Source organism: Cyclopterus lumpus, chromosome 17, assembly GCF_009769545.1.
Source record: "Cyclopterus lumpus isolate fCycLum1 chromosome 17, fCycLum1.pri, whole genome shotgun sequence".
NCBI classification, from domain to species: Eukaryota; Metazoa; Chordata; class Actinopteri; order Perciformes; family Cyclopteridae; genus Cyclopterus; species Cyclopterus lumpus.
In genome coordinates, this window is record NC_046982.1 from 21,893,270 (window position 1) to 21,913,269 (window position 20,000).

Genomic DNA, 20,000 nt, shown 5'->3' on the forward strand with positions numbered 1-20,000 from the left:
CTGTCGGGGTTCAGGACGCGAAGCGATTAAAAGTGGGATTTATTTGCTCATCGTTTATTTTTATTTCTCGCTCTTCGGTTTGTTGTATTTTGCGACGCTTCTCTCAGCCGTGTGTGTGTTTTATGATTTCATATATTTTCTTCTGTTCTGTTCTGCCGTAACTTGTCGAGTCACTCGTCTCCATAGCAACGTCGTTGCATCAGCGTTGCTATGTTTCGGCCTTTCCCTTCATCCCCAATCGTCTCCTTTCTTTCTTTCTTCTTTTTTTTCTTCTTCTTTCTTTCTTTCTTTCTTTCTTCTTTTTTTCTTTCTTTCTTCTTTTTTTCTTTCTTTCTTCTTTATTACTTTTTTCTTTCTTTCTTTCTTCTTTCTTTCTTCTTTTTTTCTTTCTTTCTTTCTTTCTTTCTTTCTTCTTTCTTTCTTCTTTTTTTCTTTCTTTCTTTCTTCTTTCTTTCTTTCTTCTTTCTTTCTTTCTTTCTTCTTTTTTTCTTTCTTTCTTCTTTTTTTCTTTCTTTCTTCTTTCTTTCTTTTTTCTTTCTTTCTTCTTTCTTTCTTCTTTTTTTCTTTCTTTCTTCTTTTTTTCTTTCTTTCTTTCTTTCTTTCTTTTTTCTTTCTTTCTTTCTTCTTTTTTTCTTTCTTTCTTCTTTCTTTCTTCTTTATTTCTTTTTTCTTTCTTTCTTTCTTTCTTTCTTCTTTCTTTCTTTCTTTCTTTCTTTATTTCTTTCTTCTTTCTTTCTTTCTTTCTTTCTTTCTTTCTTTCTTTCTTTCTTTCTTCTTTCTTTCTTTCTTCCGTGTCGTGGTCCATGCACATGCACATGTGCTCCCCCCCCCCTTTTTTTTTAGACTCTGGCCGCCCTAACCAGACATTCCATAAATCTGCTTCCCACCGAGGAGGTTAACGCTCGACTCGACGAGTTGAGGAGAGAGAACATGAAGCCGTTGACCTTTACAGCCTGCAGCCTGGAGCAGAAGGTAGCCGGACTCGGACCCCCCGACTCGGACCCCCCGACTCGGACCCCCCGACTCGGACCCCCCGACTCGGACCCCACCGGCTCGGACCCCCCTGCTCGGACCCCCCTGCTCGGACCCCCCTGCTCGGACCCCCCGGCTCGGACCCCCCGACTCGGACCCCACCGGCTCGGACCCCCCGACTCGGACCCCCCGACTCGGACCCCACCGGCTCGGACCCCCCGACTCGGACTTCTATTTCTCTTCTAAAACAAGAAACAACTTCTTGTTTTGTTGTTGTTGTTTTTCCTCTTTCATGAGTAAGCTAAAGGCACTAGATTACTTATCGTGGTTATTACAAACGTAACGTAATGTAACAATATGCGATGCAGCGTATGGAGACTGAAGTGTGAAGAATAATGACGGACTCACTGTTTTAAAAATCAATTTTGAATTTACTTGAAAAATAAAGTTCAATAGATGTGACCGTTTTTTTTCGTTCGTTAAATTCTGAAAAAATTTAATAAATTTGTATATTTTCGTCACTTAAATTATGAATAAAAAATATTTGTTTTTAATGTCACTGTATTTAATTTTGAAGAGCTTTTTTACATTATTTAATTTACTCTTCCATCTCACAGCTCATTTCTTGCTTTAATACATTTTGTATTCTTTTTTTGTAAATTAAAGAAAGTAAAATATATATATTTTTTTCAATTCTTGCACTTGAATATGAAACACGTGTAATCATTATCATCTGAAATGAATAGGCAAGGCAAGTTTATTTATAGAGCACAATTCGTACACAAGGCTAAGTGCTTTACAGCTACATAAAATTACAAAAAGACCAATAAAATCATTCCATAAAAACATAAAAATAATCATTAATAGAAGATAAAATACTTTCAGTTGTCAAATAAAACCGTTTTCAGCCTGGATTTAAACATTGTCCGAGCTAAAAAAACTGTATTTCAATTCAACCAATTCATTTAAGTCACGGCTCAGATCTCAAGGTCAATAATGACATTGAAGTTTATATTTATTAAAATATGTGAGCTGATTTATTGGTTATAATGAAGGTATTCAGTCGCCACACTTCAGACTCCATAACTAGGTTTCTATGTGTGAATGTAGACGCTCTAAATCAGAGGTCTAGAGCCTGAAGGGCTCGTTTCATGTGTTAAAGCTGCATTCTCTCTCCTGACCACCATGGGGCGACTCCTCTGGTTGTATAGAAGTCTATGCTTCATGTGTTAAAGCTGCATTCTCTCTACTGAGCACCAGGGGGCGACTCCTCTGGTTGTATAGAAGTCTATGCTTCATGTGTTAAAGCTGCATTCTCTCTACTGACCACCAGGGGGCGACTCCTCTGGTTGTATAGAAGTCTATGCTTCATGTGTTAAAGCTGCATTCTCTCTCCTGACCACCAGGGGGCGACTCCTCTGGTTGTATAGAAGTCTATGCTTCATGTGTTAAAGCTGCATTATCTCTACTGACCACCAGGGGGCGACTCCTCTGGTTGTATAGAAGTCTATGCTTCATGTGTTAAAGCTGCATTCTCTCTCCTGACCACCAGGGGGCGACTCCTCTGGTTGTATAGAAGTCTATGCTTCATGTGTTAAAGCTGCATTCTCTCTACTGACCACCAGGGGGCGACTCCTCTGGTTGTATAGAAGTCTATGCTTCATGTGTTAAAGCTGCATTCTCTCTACTGACCACCAGGGGGCGACTCCTCTGGTTGTATAGAAGTCTATGCTTCATGTGTTAAAGCTGCATTCTCTCTCCTGACCACCAGGGGGCGACTCCTCTGGTTGTATATAAGTCTATGCTACATGTGTTAAAGCTGCATTCTCTCTCCTGACCACCAGGGGGAGACTCCTCTGGTTGTATAGAAGTCTATGCTTCATGTGTTAAAGCTGCATTCTCTCTACTGACCACCAGGGGGCGACTCCTCTGGTTGTATAGAAGTCTATGCTTCATGTGTTAAAGCTGCATTCTCTCTCCTGACCACCAGGGGGCGACTCCTCTGGTTGTATAGAAGTCTATGCTTCATGTGTTAAAGCTGCATTCTCTCTACTGACCACCAGGGGGCGACTCCTCTGGTTGTATAGAAGTCTATGCTTCATGTGTTAAAGCTGCATTCTCTCTCCTGACCACCAGGGGGCGACTCCTCTGGTTGTATAGAAGTCTATGCTTCATGTGTTAAAGCTGCATTCTCTCTACTGACCACCAGGGGGCGACTCCTCTGGTTGTATAGAAGTCTATGCTTCATGTGTTAAAGCTGCATTCTCACTACTGACCACCAGTGGGCGACTCCTCTGGTTGTATAGAAGTCTATGCTTCATGTGTTAAAGCTGCATTCTCTCTCCTGACCACCAGGGGGCGACTCCTCTGGTTGTATAGAAGTCTATGCTTCATGTGTTAAAGCTGCATTATCTCTACTGACCACCAGGGGGCGACTCCTCTGGTTGTATAGAAGTCTATGCTTCATGTCTTAAAGCTGCATTCTCTCTACTGACCACCAGGGGGCGACTCCTCTGGTTGTATAGAAGTCTATGCTTCATGTGTTAAAGCTGCATTCTCTCTCCTGACCACCAGGGGGCGACTCCTCTGGTTGTATAGAAGTCTATGCTTCATGTGTTAAAGCTGCATTCTCTCTACTGACCACCAGGGGGCGACTCCTCTGGTTGTATAGAAGTCTATGCTTCATGTGTTAAAGCTGCATTCTCTCTACTGACCACCAGGGGGCGACTCCTCTGGTTGTATAGAAGTCTATGCTTCATGTGTTAAAGCTGCATTCTCTCTCCTGACCACCAGGGGGCGACTCCTCTGGTTGTATATAAGTCCATGCTACATGTGTTAAAGCTGCATTCTCTCTCCTGACCACCAGGGGGAGACTCCTCTGGTTGTATAGAAGTCTATGCTTCATGTGTTAAAGCTGCATTCTCTCTACTGACCACCAGGGGGCGACTCCTCTGGTTGTATAGAAGTCTATGCTTCATGTGTTAAAGCTGCATTCTCTCTACTGACCACCAGGGGGCGACTCCTCTGGTTGTATAGAAGTCTATGCTTCATGTGTTAAAGCTGCATTCTCTCTACTGACCACCAGGGGGCGACTCCTCTGGTTGTATAGAAGTCTGTGCTTCATGTGTTAAAGCTGCATTCTCTCTCCTGACCACCAGGGGGCGACTCCTCTGGTTGTATAGAAGTCTATGCTTCATGTGTTAAAGCTGCATTCTCTCTACTGACCACCAGGGGGCGACTCCTCTGGTTGTATAGAAGTCTATGCTTCATGTGTTAGAGCTGCATTCTCTCTACTGACCACCAGGGGGCGACTCCTCTGGTTGTATAGAAGTCTATGCTTCATGTGTTAAAGCTGCATTCTCTCTACTGACCACCAGGGGGCGACTCCTCTGGTTGTATAGAAGTCTGTGCTTCATGTGTTAAAGCTGCATTCTCTCTCCTGACCACCAGGGGGCGACTCCTCTGGTTGTATAGAAGTCTATGCTTCATGTGTTAAAGCTGCATTCTCTCTACTGACCACCAGGGGGCGACTCCTCTGGTTGTATAGAAGTCTATGCTTCATGTGTTAAAGCTGCATTCTCTCTCCTGACCACCAGGGGGAGACTCCTCTGGTTGTATAGAAGTCTGTGCTTCATGTGTTAAAGCTGCATTCTCTCTCCTGACCACCAGGGGGCGACTCCTCTGGTTGTATAGAAGTCTATGCTTCATGTGTTAGAGCTGCATTCTCTCTACTGACCACCAGGGGGCGACTCCTCTGGTTGTATAGAAGTCTATGCTTCATGTGTTAAAGCTGCATTCTCTCTACTGACCACCAGGGGGCGACTCCTCTGGTTGTATAGAAGTCTGTGCTTCATGTGTTAAAGCTGCATTCTCTCTCCTGACCACCAGGGGGCGACTCCTCTGGTTGTATAGAAGTCTATGCTTCATGTGTTAAAGCTGCATTCTCTCTACTGACCACCAGGGGGCGACTCCTCTGGTTGTATAGAAGTCTATGCTTCATGTGTTAAAGCTGCATTCTCTCTCCTGACCACCAGGGGGAGACTCCTCTGGTTGTATAGAAGTCTATGCTTCATGTGTTAAAGCTGCATTCTCTCTACTGACCACCAGGGGGCGACTCCTCTGGTTGTATAGAAGTCTATGCTTCATGTGTTAAAGCTGCATTCTCTCTACTGACCACCAGGGGGCGACTCCTCTGGTTGTATAGAAGTCTATGCTTCATGTGTTAAAGCTGCATTCTCTCTCCTGACCACCAGGGGCGACTCCTCTGGTTGTATAGAAGTCTATATAAATGACTCTACTTCTCTTGATTTATTCCCTCAGTAAACATTGTAAACATTAGTTTTTGGTCTCAATCTCTAGTTTCAAGTCTTCTTCAATACAGCGTGATGTTCATTTAGTAAATTATGGTCATTTAGAGTCAAACAGACCATAAAGCAGGGGATGCTTTAGGGCGGGGCTATAAGTTGATTGACAGGTCTCTATGTCACTCCTCCTCAGTCCAGGTATGGTCATTTCCTGTTCACTGCTTGCAAAAAGTCAAGATGGCGACGACCAGAAGCCGAACTCGAGGCTTCAATTACTGTGGCTGAAACACCAACATCCCGGCAATCTGAGCCGCCGTCTGCCACCGATCTTTATTAACGGTTAATTAAAAATCCATACCGTGGTTTTGAGAACCACAACAGCATGTGCATCAACAGCAGGTCGTCCTTTCACCACAAGGTCGGCGGTTCATCAAAGGGAGAACATGGCTGCTGGAACGCTGATCATTAATATCTAAAGATTGATTTCTTTTGTTTCTTCTCCGTAGAGAAAAGCAACTGGTTTCAAAGGTTAAAAAGTCGCTCTGAGCCGCGCGGCCATGATTGTTTTCAGCGTGCACGCCCCCCCGAGAGCGCACGTGTGACGCTGCTCTGGGAGGAAGTACGGGCTCACATGTGTGATACGTATTGATAACATCGATGCCAACGGGTGGTGAGAAGTCACAGGGGGTTCCCTCACAAGGGGGTCCCAGTGTGACAGAGGAAGAGACAGGAAGTAGAATTCACTGCAGCGCTCACGTGACCACTGAACGGAGGATCTGGGTCCCGGAGCAGGAAGTTGAACCTTTGTGCACATGAAGGCATCCTGACTTCTCAACATCAGCCTCAACTCTTTAAATTATATTGTTATTATGATTATCCATCCATCCATTTTCAATACCGCTTATCCTCATTAGGGGGCGCTGGAGCCTATCCCAGCTGACATAGGGCGAAGGCAGGGGACACCCTGGACAGGCCGCCAGTCCATCGAGGGCACATGTAGGGACATACAACCATTCACTCTCACATTCACACCTATGGGACATTTAGAGATCAATTAACCTGCAGCATGTCTTTGGACTGTGGGAGGAAGCCGGAGAGCCCGGAGAGAACCCACGCTGCCACGGGGAGAACATGCAAACTCCACACAGAAGGACCGCTCCGACCGGGAATCGAACCCGCGGCCCTCTTGCTGTGAGGCGACAGTGCTAGCCACTACACCACCGTGCAGCCTTATTATGATTATGATTATTATTATTAAAGTTAGCACGCTGATGTTACAGGGGTCAATGCAGTGGTGAAAGAAAGATTTACAGTCTACAGTATAATGCTATACCAAAGAAAAGCATGTTGGGTAAAGAATACAAATACCATAAAATACCCCCAAAATATATAAATATATATAAATATAATATATACATATATATATATATAACTATAATATATATGTATTTATATATAATATAAATAAATACACACGGTATAAATATATATAAATATAATATATACATATATATATATATAAATATAATATATATATGTATTTATATATAATATAAATAAATACACACGGTATAAATATATATAAATATGCATCTCACAGCACACAGACGGAGAGAGACTGGGTCTTCTGAGGAAACACACAAACCTCATTTTGAGGTCAAAAGCACTGTGACGGCGCCGTGCATCATGGGAGCCGGCAGGCGCACGGCGAAGCGTGAAAGAGGTAAAGACAGAGCCACTCGGCCGGTACGCGGAGCCGGGAGTCTGATTCCAGAGCTCGTCTACTGTGACTTGAAGCTCAGCGCCTCTTGAGTCTTCTGGGCTTGATGGGGACAGTCAGTCCAGGACGGATGGTAGTTCCCTCAGAACGCAGTGACATATATACACATATATTTATTTATATATATATATATATATATATATATATATATATAAATATATATATATATATATATATATATGAATACATATAAATATATATATTTATATAGGTATATATATACATATATATATATATGAATATATATATATTTATATATATACCGCAGTGACACCCCTGAAAGCATCACGCTGCATCGTTCAGTGTGTCACGACCACGGCATCCATACGACACCACGCGCAGCAACACATTCAAACCCTTGAACGCACCACGACTCCCTGACTCTCAGATGGACATGAACGTCTCCAGCGGCACACAAACCCGGAGCTTTGAAGACGGAGACCAGCGTGCAGGAGACCAGTGTTCAGGAGACCAGTGTTCAGGAGATCCAGTGTTCAGGAGACCAGCATGCAGGAGACCAGTGTTCAGGAGACCAGTGTTCAGGAGACCAGTGTTCAGGAGACCAGTGTTCAGGAGACCAGTGTTCAGGAGACCAGCATGCAGGAGACCAGTGTTCAGGAGACCAGTGTTCAGGAGACCAGTGTTCAGGAGACCAGTGTTCAGAAGACCAGTGTTCAGGAGACCAGTGTTCAGGAGACCAGTGTGCAGGAGACCAGTGTTCAGGAGACCAGTGTTCAGGAGACCAGTGTTCAGAAGACCAGTGTTCAGAAGACCAGTGTTCAGGAGACCAGTGTTCAGGAGACCAGTGTTCAGGAGACCAGCGTGCAGGAGACCAGTGTTCAGGAGACCAGTGTTCAGGAGACCAGTGTTCAGAAGACCAGTGTCCAGGAGACCAGCGTGCAGGAGACCAGTGTTGAGGAGACCAGTGTTCAGGAGACCAGTGTTCAGGAGACCAGTGTTCAGGAGACCAGTGTTCAGGAGACCAGCGTTCAGGAGACCAGTGTTCAGGAGACCAGTGTTCAGGAGACCAGCGTACAGGAGACCAGTGTTCAGGAGACCAGCGTGCAGGAGACCAGTGTTTAGGAGACCAGTGTTCAGGAGACCAGTGTTCAGGAGACCAGCGTGCAGGAGACCAGCGTGCAGGAGACCAGTGTTCAGGAGACCAGCGTGCAGGAGACCAGTGTTCAGGAGACCAGCGTGCAGGAGACCAGTGTTCAGGAGACCAGTGTTCAGGAGACCAGCGTGCAGGAGACCAGTGTTGAGGAGACCAGTGTTCAGGAGACCAGCGTACAGGAGACCAGTGTTCAGGAGACCAGCGTGCAGGAGACCAGTGTGCAGGAGACCAGTGTTCAGGAGACTAGTGTGCAGGAGACCAGTGTTCAGGAGACCAGTGTGCAGGAGACCAGTGTTCAGGAGACTAGTGTGCAGGAGACCAGTGTTCAGGAGACCAGTGTTCAGGAGACCAGAGACCAGTGTTCAGGAGACCAGTGTGCAGGAGACCAGTGTTCAGGAGACCAGTGTTCAGGAGACCAGAGACCAGTGTTCAGGAGACCAGTGTTCAGGAGACCAGTGTTCAGGAGACTAGTGTGCAGGAGACCAGTGTTCAGGAGACTAGTGTGCAGGAGACCAGTGTTCAGGAGACCAGTGTGCAGGAGACCAGTGTTCAGGAGACTAGTGTGCAGGAGACCAGTGTTCAGGAGACCAGTGTTCAGGAGACCAGAGACCAGTGTTCAGGAGACCAGTGTGCAGGAGACCAGTGTTCAGGAGACCAGTGTTCAGGAGACCAGTGTTCAGGAGACCAGAGACCAGTGTTCAGGAGACCAGTGTTCAGGAGACCAGTGTTCAGGAGACTAGTGTGCAGGAGACCAGTGTTCAGGAGACCAGTGTGCAGGAGACCAGTGTTCAGGAGACTAGTGTGCAGGAGACCAGTGTTCAGGAGACCAGTGTTCAGGAGACCAGAGACCAGTGTTCAGGAGACCAGTGTGCAGGAGACCAGTGTTCAGGAGACCAGAGACCAGTGTTCAGGAGACCAGAGACCAGTGTGTAGGAGACCAGTGTGTAGGAGACCAGTGTTCTGCTCCTGGAGGAACATTTAGTCCAGGCGGCGGCTTTCTGGCGCTCAACAACTCGTCCCCTCCAACCAGTCTGGGATGCAAATGTGGCCTGAATATTCAGTGTTACCCCCCAGAGCTAATATGTGTGATGACATATCTGAGTGGAAGTGTGTGTGTGTATGTTGGTGGGGGCTCTCTGTGTGGGCTTGGGACCAACGTTTGTCTGGAAGGAATCCCAGGAAAGTGAATGGGTTTTCATCCATTATTCTGTTCTCTGCGTACTAGGAGTGACACATGTGTACTGGGAGTGACACATGTGTACTGGGAGGGGCTATTTCCACATTGGAGGTCCTGTCCGGTGTGCAAGCACTGGACGGGAGGAGCAGAGGATCTTTTCTTAGCAACTCCTTTACGTTGTTCTTCCTGTTTTATTGGGACAAACAATGTCCTCCGCTTCATATCCAGGGACCACCTGCAGCTGGATTCGAAGATTATCAATGTTCACCAGATGTAAATATCGGGAACAAATCAAAAACTTCCCATGATGGTCAGAAGTCACAACTACGTTTGATTGTGTGTTGATTGCTAGCGAATGAAAAGAGGGAATCGAGGATTTCCTTCCCACTGTGATGGGCAGAAGTCCTCCAGAACACATGACCGGGATAATAAATACATAAGTAAACTGTGACATTGTCTGCATAGAGAGCTGTAACTTTTTAAAAGGATTATTCCCACGAAGGGGCAGCATGTGCAGGACATGAAAGAACCCAGCAGTGAACCACGGGTCAAAGCTGCAGCAGAGGACATCAATGCTTTTACTGTAACTTTAGTCTTCTGGCCAAACGCAGCACAAACACACTCTTTGAAAGAGGAGCTTCTCACATATGAACCATCAGAACATTCGCCTTCATGTGCACATCGCTGATTAGATATGGGTTGAAATGTTTGAGTCATTCTCACATCTTTCCTTCACACGCTTTAAGAAGTTACTCAATGTTTCAGAGAACGGATCAAGAGTTTGCTGACGACTCGGTGGTGTTTAAAATCAACGGGCCTCTCGCTGCGAGGCCTCCGGGGGCTGATTGGTTGCCAAAGGAAAAGAGCGTGACAAATGAAGAAGGGATGAAGAGGATGATTTTAATAATGTTGCCCCACAATCAGAAGCTCATCATCCTCACAGACAGAGAGATTGCGTAATCTCCACTCACACAAAACACAAGTGGTATAACTCACGTTCTGCTTCCCCACGATGTTGTCGAAGGGCAGCTCCGGGTTCCAGGACGCCTCGTTGAAGGTGGTGCTGCTGGCCCGCCGGTCGGCCGTGCTGGACGAGTCCTTCATGATGTCCTCCGGCAGGCTGAGCGTGCTCTCCTCCGGCTGCTTGATCAGGTAGGTCTCGATGTTGTGGCGGCGCAGGAAGTCGTTGCGGTCCTTCCCGTGGCCCTCCTCCACCTCGTAGGCGCCGTTCAAACAGTCCAGAGCCGCTTTGGAGATGTGGATCCTCCTGGAACGCCGACGGGGAACCAGTCCAGTCAGATTCATCGGAGCATATTTTATGATCTGGCTTTCAAGCTTTGGCCACGAGGGGGCGGCAGAGCTCCACAACAAGCTGACTGACACGTTATCACCTTTTAAAGGTAACGCGAGGAAACAGATGCTTTCTCCACCTGCTCGTCTCTAACTGTTCTGAAAGGAGCTAAAAGAGGCTAAAGCGCTCCATAGAGCTGCAGGGTTCATTCAGTCTTCTGATTAATGTTAATGTCAATTTAAAAACTGATTATTTCTAATTTATGAAAGTAAATTGTATAGCTACGGTGTTTGTAGCCATACAAGCGACCTGAAAGTGAATGCATCGTAATGTCAAAGGTATCTCTTTACGACCCATCCAGGGCAGCTAGTGAAGAAACAAGATGCTGTTCAAACTCTATTTTATTTTAACTCGACCCAGCTAACCTAACTAAGTACGAAGTGTTACTTAAACCTTACTGAGGAGTTCACAATCTTTTGGTAGTTGTGTTAACCAAGTCAACAAAACACTAGAAATACCGCCTTGTGGTTGTTTGGCCAACCAGTCAAGTTCTAGTTTACATCCACAATGCTACAACTTAAACCCAACAGGAAGGATGTTACTTCCACCACCAGCCTAAAGAGCTCGGAGGTCCAGTCCGTGGCAGAAAGGACTCTGTGGCCTCCGTCCACGTTATGCAACTGGAGTTCGGCCGAGGCCACCGGTCCGTGTTTAAAACCAGCCGTCAGAGAACTAATCCCCCCCCGAGTCTCAAGGCCAAATGGGAACATCAACAGAGTGAAAACGCAGATTTAATTTGGAAGACACTTTACATGGATGACAGCAAAATGTCCCATCATTGTGTATGAAGCTCAAAATAAACACAAATTGACATTTTCTAAAGACACGAAGGATCTCAAACTATTTGAAGAAATGACTGAAAGAAATAGTTTTTAAAAAGTCTCTTTTAAAATTAAATGCAAAACAACTAAAACCTCTAAGCTTGGAAAATATGTTGTGTCTTATGTTTACTATTCATTAATAGGAACAAATATAAACTGTTTTTTCCAACAGTTCTTTTAATTTTGAAAGAAATAAACAATAGTGGGTGTCATCATAGATTGTGTGACCTTGAATGGTTAAGAGTAAAGACGCTGAAGGTCAATGTCTTTACCATTGGAGGTCAATGCATGGATGGTGAAGGTGAAGCATTGACTTGTGGGTAACCATCTCAACATGCGTTCCTGGCGGTGCACCTTTGCTACATATATACATATAATGTACCCCCCCCCCCCTAAAGGTACTACCCCCCTCACCCTGGGATTCCTCCGGACTCCAGCTTGTTGGCGATGTCCACGTCCCAGGACCAGACGTCGAACTGCCACTTCCTGAGTCCCAACACGCCGCACAGCACGGAGCCCGAGTGGATCCCGATGCGCATGTCGATGTCGTGTTTCGTTCGTGATCTCACGTATCTGGAAGAAGGAAAACAAAATAGAAACAGAAGACATGATGATACCCGACACCTCGTCCTTCAGCGGGAGGTTCGGTGCCTCGCTCAAGGACACCTGGACAAGGAGCTGAACCAGCAACCAGCTTCATTGTGAAATTCATTTTAAATTAATCATTGATATAAAACATGCAAAGACACTGGTGTGGTCCCTTAAATTGACTTATACTAATAATAGGGTTTAATATTGTAATTAAAATGAATCTTTAAATGAATAAAAAGAGATTTTTAATTTTTTAACAATGAACGTGTATATTTTAGTACAATATTTTTTCTTTGGGCAGATGTTTGTGCATTAATTCAGCTAATTAATATCCATGAACTCGACCTTTGCAGAAAACAGAACGAACATTGTTCATAACTTTACCAAGAAATGAGCACGCGGGTTTAATAAATGTGTTTCTCATTTCATACATTCATTAGCCCCCCCCCCCCGCCACAATAAAAGCACAACGAGCTGCAGCTGATAGAAGTCTCGAGGGCCGTCACGCCTCCCGGACTCATTTCACGCTCCGTGAAAAAGAAGCGACATGAATGCGAGGTGAAAGGAATGCTGGGAGTTTTTTTGACAGGTACGTAAAGTCACCTCGAGGCCGGCCGCGGTTACTCACGACGACGATGATACTTAATGGAGGTCATCGCCTCCCTGTGGGAGGTCAGAGGTCAGCGATGTCCTGGCAGCTACAGCCTGTCACGCTCCATGAAAGTCATGCTGCTTATTGTGAAAACATTAAAAGAGACTCCGCCCCCTCGCGGTGCCACGCTGGTGGCTTAGAGCCCCGTCCCCCCTCACTTGACCCTGTGCCCCCGTTTCAGAGCACCCTCGACTGGGTAGTGGCCCTTCAGAACGGAGCCACGGGGACCAGTGGAACCAGCTGGTTCCATGATATCTTAATATCTCTTATGAATATCTCCAGGGCTCCAGATGAGTTAACACGACTCATTGACAATTATTTTGCCGCTCGACAACTGAAAATAAACACGGCTTTTAAGAGGAAATAACGTAAGAAAAATAATAATGTGGATTATATCCATGTATCTTAAAATGTAAATTAAATTAAATGATACGTGGCAGCGTGGGTTCTCTCCGGGCTCTCCGGCTTCCTCCCACAGTCCAAAGACATGCTGCAGGTTAATTGATCTCTAAATTGCCCATAGGTGTGAATGTGAGAGTGAATGGTTGTATGTCCCTACATGTGCCCTCGATGGACTGGCGGCCTATCCAGGGTGTCCCCTGCCTTCGCCCTATGTCAGCTGGGTTAGGCTCCAGCGCCCCTGCGACCCTAATGAGGATAAGCGGTATTGAAAATGGATGGATGGATGGATACTAAATTTAATATAATTTAATGGGTGTGAATGGCTGAATGAAATATCTTACAATATGGAAATAACGTACATGCTTTGTCTATAATCATAACCAGAATTATGTATCGGCCGAGTTCGGTGCACAAACAAGGAATTTAACTCGTGAAAAGTGCATAACAATGAACATAGAATAAAAGGATTAAATAATACTAATTTAATTTAATTAAATGACAGTGGTAATAAATATCTTACAATAACGAAATAACGTAAACAAATAAAAAATAACGTGGATCATATCCATGTATCTTATCGTCTCCAATAACTATAAGGCTCTTATTTTGTAGGAGGACCTTTTGGTTCATTTAGCTTCACACCGAATGGTGTGCGAGTTATGGATATGAATGCTACCTGATGGTCTTGATCATGCTGAGGCCCATCTCCACGCAGCAGTGGGCGTGGTCCTGCCGCGGCTCCGGGAGGCCGGACACGCAGTAGTAGCAGTCCCCCAGGATCTTGATCCGGAGGCAGTGGTTCTCCTGCAAAGGAACGTTTATACAATTAAAAATCACTCATTAAACACAGAAAAGTGGCAATTTAAAAAGGTCTGATATCAGGGGAACATTAATACTGTTGTTTTGAAGGAAATATTCTTTATCTGGCGCCCTGAGGGGGGGGGGTTATGACGCGCTTCGTCAAATCAAACAACAATTTTATCACAATTTAAATATAAAGACCATTTGTTATTGGGCCTGGAAATATGTCGTAACTTTATTATAAAAGTAAGGCTATTATTTCCTTGAAAATGCATACATTTAACTTAAAATACAGTTTTGATTATTACGAATATCTTCAAACCATAACCAGTAAGATATGGAAATATAGAAATAACTGTGATAAAAGATATGATTGCCATCGTATGTTATGCCACGATAAAATGAAAATACAATAACATGGCAATGCAAGCACATTCTTTTCAAAGAGTAATTAACTTTTAATTCTTAATGAATAACAAAAAAACGTAAATAAAATAAAAACCATACAAACCAAAAAAAACAAAAAAATTTGGCCGTTTACTCTGGCGCCGTGTGGGATAAAATGTAAACAACAACAACAACAGGCTAACGTCCGCATACGGTACAATATTTAGATGACGTAAACATATATCATACAGATGTTGACTTTTCATGACTTTCCATGATATATATGAGTATTCCTCAAATGACACAAATTAATGAGGGACAATACTTTGATTAAAAGAATAAATATTTATATAAATGATTATTCTTTTAACCAAAACTTTTGGGATTACATTTTTTTTTTTTTTTTTTTTTTAAAGGACTTTTCCAAGCCTGGAAATAACCATTTAAAAATGTCCATGACTTTTCCAGGTTTTCCATGACAAACCCAGTATATACATACTGCAACATCTGTGATAAATGAATCACAATAACAACAACAATAATCCAGATTGCGCCGGCTGAATCGAAGTGATTGACGAGGCGGCTCACGTGCGCCAGGCGGTCGAAGCGAGCGAACAGCTCGTTCAGCATGCGGACGAGCTCCTGGGCCGACAGCGTGGTGGACAGGTTCGTGAAGCCTTTCACGTCTGCGAAAAGAATGCTGAATAAAATACGGAAGTGTCACTTTGATATTAAGAAGAAAAGCGCCCACATGTCACTACTCACGAGGAATACTTCATGCCCCAGACGTGACCTTTGACCTCCGGGAGAAGAACTGACAAAAGCCTCGTTTAGAAAAAAAAATGTATTTAAGCATTCGTTGTTGTTTTAACGTTGTTGTTCTTTTTTTAAGAGAGGTAGAAATCCAACTTTTATGTTTTTGTTTTGACTCTCCATCAAATTATCGTAGAGCGAAACAACGTTTTCGTCACAAATTCAAGGAAACGGGCGAGTTGCTACGCGAGCGGTCATCGTGTGTGTGAAGTATTCCTTAAAAACGTATAGATCTATAGATCTATATATATAAATCTACATCTATATCTATATCTATATCTATAAATCTACATCTATATCTATATCTATAAATCTACATCTATATCTATATCTATAAATCTACATCTATATCTATATCTATAAATCTACATCTATATCTATATCTATATCTATATCTATATATATAAATCTACATCTATATCTATATATATATATATATATATAAATCTACATCTATATCTATATCTATATATATATAGATCTATATATATATATATATAAATATAGATCTATATAGATATATATATATTTTAATAGATGCTCTTTGTTGCCTCACCTGATGTCCCATCCCCCCTCTACATTACAAGTCAACGCGTTGCCTCACCTGATGTCCCATCCCCCTCTACATTACAAGTCAACGCGTGCCTCACCTGATGTCCCATCCCCCCTCTACATTACAAGTCAACGCGTTGCCTCACCTGATGTCCCATCCCCCCTCTACATTACAAGTCAACGCGTTGCCTCACCTGATGTCCCATCCCCCTCTACATTACAAGTCAACGCGTTGCCTCACCTGATGTCCCATCCCCCCTCTACATTACAAGTCAACGCGTTGCCTCACCTGATGTCCCATCCCCCCTCTACATTACAAGTCAACGCGTTGCCTCACCTGATGTCCCATCCCCCCTCTACATTACAAGTCAACGCGTTGCCTCACCTGATGTCCCATCCCCCCTCTACATTACAAGTCAACGCGTTGCCTCACCTGATGTCCCATCCCCCCTCTACATTACAAGTCAACGCGTTGCCTCACCTGATGTCCCATCCCCCCTCTACATTACAAGTCAACGCGTTGCCTCACCTGATGTCCCATCCCCCTCTACATTACAAGTCAACGCGTTGCCTCACCTGATGTCCCATCCCCCCTCTACATTACAAGTCAACGCGTTGCCTCACCTGATGTCCCATCCCCCCTCTACATTACAAGTCAACGCGTTGCCTCACCTGATGTCCCATCCCCCCTCTACATTACAAGTCAACGCGTTGCCTCACCTGATGTCCCATCCCCCCTCTACATTACAAGTCAACGCGTTGCCTCACCTGATGTCCCATCCCCCCTCTACATTACAAGTCAACGCGTTGCCTCACCTGATGTCCCATCCCCCTCTACATTACAAGTCAACGCGTTGCCTCACCTGATGTCCCATCCCCCCTCTACATTACAAGTCAACGCGTTGCCTCACCTGATGTCCCATCCCCCCTCTACATTACAAGTCAACGCGTTGCCTCACCTGACATTCTCGTAGCGGTGGATGTAGATTCGGTGGAACTGATGCTGGAGGTGTTCGTCCTCTACATTTGTCATGTCGTTGATCATTTCTAAAACTACAAAACGTGGCAGGACTGATAACACCAGCCTCTCCTGTGGGGGACAAGAAGAAAAAACACATTATTATTTCTCTGAAGCAATATCAATCTACTTAAGTTTATTGTATAATTTTTATTGTGCATCAAACATGAGTTTCTTGGTGGCTTTTAAAGAAAACAAGAATTTTACAGAAAAATTGATGAATGGGATTTTTATGCAGCAAAGTGACACTTTTACAAGTTTGTAATAAAATAATTACATATACATATATGTATATATATATATATATACATATATATATATTGTACATTTCCTAAGTGTGTTATACAGTGAATAACATATTTAGAGCAAAGAGGAATTAAATGTTGACACAAAGTCAGTCCAACACAGAGTATTAAACAAGCAAACATGAGTAACATAATCTTGTGAAACACATTACATAAAGGCCTGTCTGAGAGGAATAATTCATAAGATGACTCTGCCAGCCTAAGCTCCTGGAGCAGGATCCTCCAAAGCCTCCAGACCCAGAGAAACAACACCAACAACCACATTTGTCTTGTGGTTTTTCTACTCACGCAGATCCACTTGTCTAACGCAGAAACAGATTTGCAGCGCCCCTCAGTACTTTATGGCATCGACTCCTCTGGTTGTATAGAAGTCTGTGCTTCATGTGTTGAAGCTGCATTCTCACTCCTGACCTCCAGGGGGGCGACTCCTCTGGTTGTATAGAAGTCTATGCTTCATGTGTTAAAGCTGCATTATCTCTGCTGACCACCAGAGGGTGACTCCTCTGGTTGTATAGAAGTCTATGCTTCATGTGTTAAAGCTGCATTCTCTCTCTATGCTTCATGTGTTAAAGCTGCATTCTCTCTCCTGACCACCAGGGGTCGACTCCTCTGGTTGTATAGAAGTCTATGCTTCATGTGTTAAAGCTGCATTCTCTCTCTACTGACAATCCAGGGGGCGACTCCTCTGGTTGTATAGAAGTATATGCTTCATGTGTTAAAGCTGCATTCTCTCTCTATGCTTCATGTGTTAAAGCTGAATTCTCTCTCCTGACCACCAGGGGTCGACTCCTCTGGTTGTATAGAAGTCTATGCTTCATGTCTTAAAGCTGCATTCTCTCTCTACTGACAATCCAGGGGGCGACTCCTCTGGTTGTATAGAAGTATATGCTTCATGTCTTAAAGCTGCATTCTCTCTCCTGACCACCAGGGGGCGACTCCTCTGGTTGTATAGAAGTCTATGCTTCATGTGTTAAAGCTGCATTCTCTCTCTATGCTTCATGTGTTAAAGCTGCATTCTCTCTCCTAACCACCAGGGGTCGACTCTTCTGGTTGTATAGAAGTCTATGCTTCATGTCTTAAAGCTGCATTCTCTCTCCTGACCACCAGGGGGCGACTCCTCTGGTTGTATAGAAGTCTATGCTTCATGTGTTAAAGCTGCATTCTCTCTACTGACCACCAGGGGTCGACTCATCTGGTTGTATAGAAGTCTATGCTTCATGTGTTAAAGCTGCATTCTTTCTCCTGACCACCAGGGGTCGACTCCTCTGGTTGTAAAGAAGTCTATGCTTCATGTCTTAAAGCTGCATTCTCTCTCCTGACCACCAGGGGTTGACTCCTCTGGTTGTATAGAAGTCTATGCTTCATGTCTTAAAGCTGCATTCTCTCTCCTGACCACCAGGGGGCGACTCCTCTGGTTGTATAGAAGTCTGTGCTTCATGTGTTACAGCTGCATTCTCTCTCCTGACCACCAGGGGGCGACTCCTCTGGTTGTATAGAAGTCTATGCTTCATGTGTTAAAGCTGCATTCTCTCTCTATGCTTCATGTGTTAAAGCTGCATTCTCTCTCCTGACCACCAGGGGTCGACTCCTCTGGTTGTATAGAAGTCTATGCTTCATGTGTTAAAGCTGCATTCTCTCTCTACTGACAATCCAGGGGGCGACTCCTCTGGTTGTATAGAAGTATATGCTTCATGTGTTAAAGCTGCATTCTCTCTCTATGCTTCATGTGTTAAAGCTGAATTCTCTCTCCTGACCACCAGGGGTCGACTCCTCTGGTTGTATAGAAGTCTATGCTTCATGTCTTAAAGCTGCATTCTCTCTCTACTGACAATCCAGGGGGCGACTCCTCTGGTTGTATAGAAGTATATGCTTCATGTCTTAAAGCTGCATTCTCTCTCCTGACCACCAGGGGGCGACTCCTCTGGTTGTATAGAAGTCTATGCTTCATGTGTTAAAGCTGCATTCTCTCTCTATGCTTCATGTGTTAAAGCTGCATTCTCTCTCCTAACCACCAGGGGTCGACTCTTCTGGTTGTATAGAAGTCTATGCTTCATGTCTTAAAGCTGCATTCTCTCTCCTGACCACCAGGGGGCGACTCCTCTGGTTGTATAGAAGTCTATGCTTCATGTGTTAAAGCTGCATTCTCTCTACTGACCACCAGGGGTCGACTCATCTGGTTGTATAGAAGTCTATGCTTCATGTGTTAAAGCTGCATTCTTTCTCCTGACCACCAGGGGTCGACTCCTCTGGTTGTAAAGAAGTCTATGCTTCATGTCTTAAAGCTGCATTCTCTATCCTGACCACCAGGGGTTGACTCCTCTGGTTGTATAGAAGTCTATGCTTCATGTCTTAAAGCTGCATTCTCTCTCCTGACCACCAGGGGGCGACTCCTCTGGTTGTATAGAAGTCTGTGCTTCATGTGTTACAGCTGCATTCTCTCTCCTGACCACCAGGGGGCGACTCCTCTGGTTGTATAGAAGTCTATGCTTTATGTGTTAAAGCTGCATTCTCTCTCCTGACCACCAGGGGGCGACTCCTCTGGTTGTATAGAAGTCTATGCTTCATGTGTTAAAGCTGCATTCTCTCTCCTGACCACCAGGGGGCGACTCCTCTGGTTGTATAGAAGTCTATGCTTCATGTGTTAAAGCTGCATTCTCTCTCCTGACCACCAGGGGGCGACTCCTCTGGTTGTATAGAAGTCTATGCTTCATGTGTTAAAGCTGCATTCTCTCTCCTGACCACCAGGGGGCGACTCCTCTGGTTGTATAGAAGTCTATGCTTCATGTGTTAAAGCTGCATTCTCTCTCCTGACCACCAGGGGGCGACTCCTCTGGTTGTATAGAAGTCTATGCTTCATGTCTTAAAGCTGCATTCTCTCTCCTGACCACCAGGGGGCGACTCCTCTGGTTGTATAGAAGTCTGTGCTTCATGTGTTACAGCTGCATTCTCTCTCCTGACCA

The 20,000-nt window shown here is 44.5% G+C and overlaps 1 protein-coding gene across 1 annotated transcript in view; it reads right to left on the minus strand.

Moving 5' to 3' along the window:
- Window positions 1–20,000, minus strand: part of adcy8 (adenylate cyclase 8 (brain)) — a 57,507-nt gene that overhangs the window by 13,073 nt on the left and 24,434 nt on the right. Inside the window, exons 3-7 of the mRNA XM_034554790.1 lie at window positions 16,677–16,807; window positions 14,941–15,052; window positions 13,841–13,968; window positions 11,934–12,092; window positions 10,344–10,614 (exon numbers count right to left, since the gene is read on the minus strand). Coding sequence (XP_034410681.1) covers window positions 10,344–10,614; window positions 11,934–12,092; window positions 13,841–13,968; window positions 14,941–15,052; window positions 16,677–16,807 — 801 coding nt within the window. The remainder of the gene's footprint in view (window positions 1–10,343; window positions 10,615–11,933; window positions 12,093–13,840; window positions 13,969–14,940; window positions 15,053–16,676; window positions 16,808–20,000) is intronic.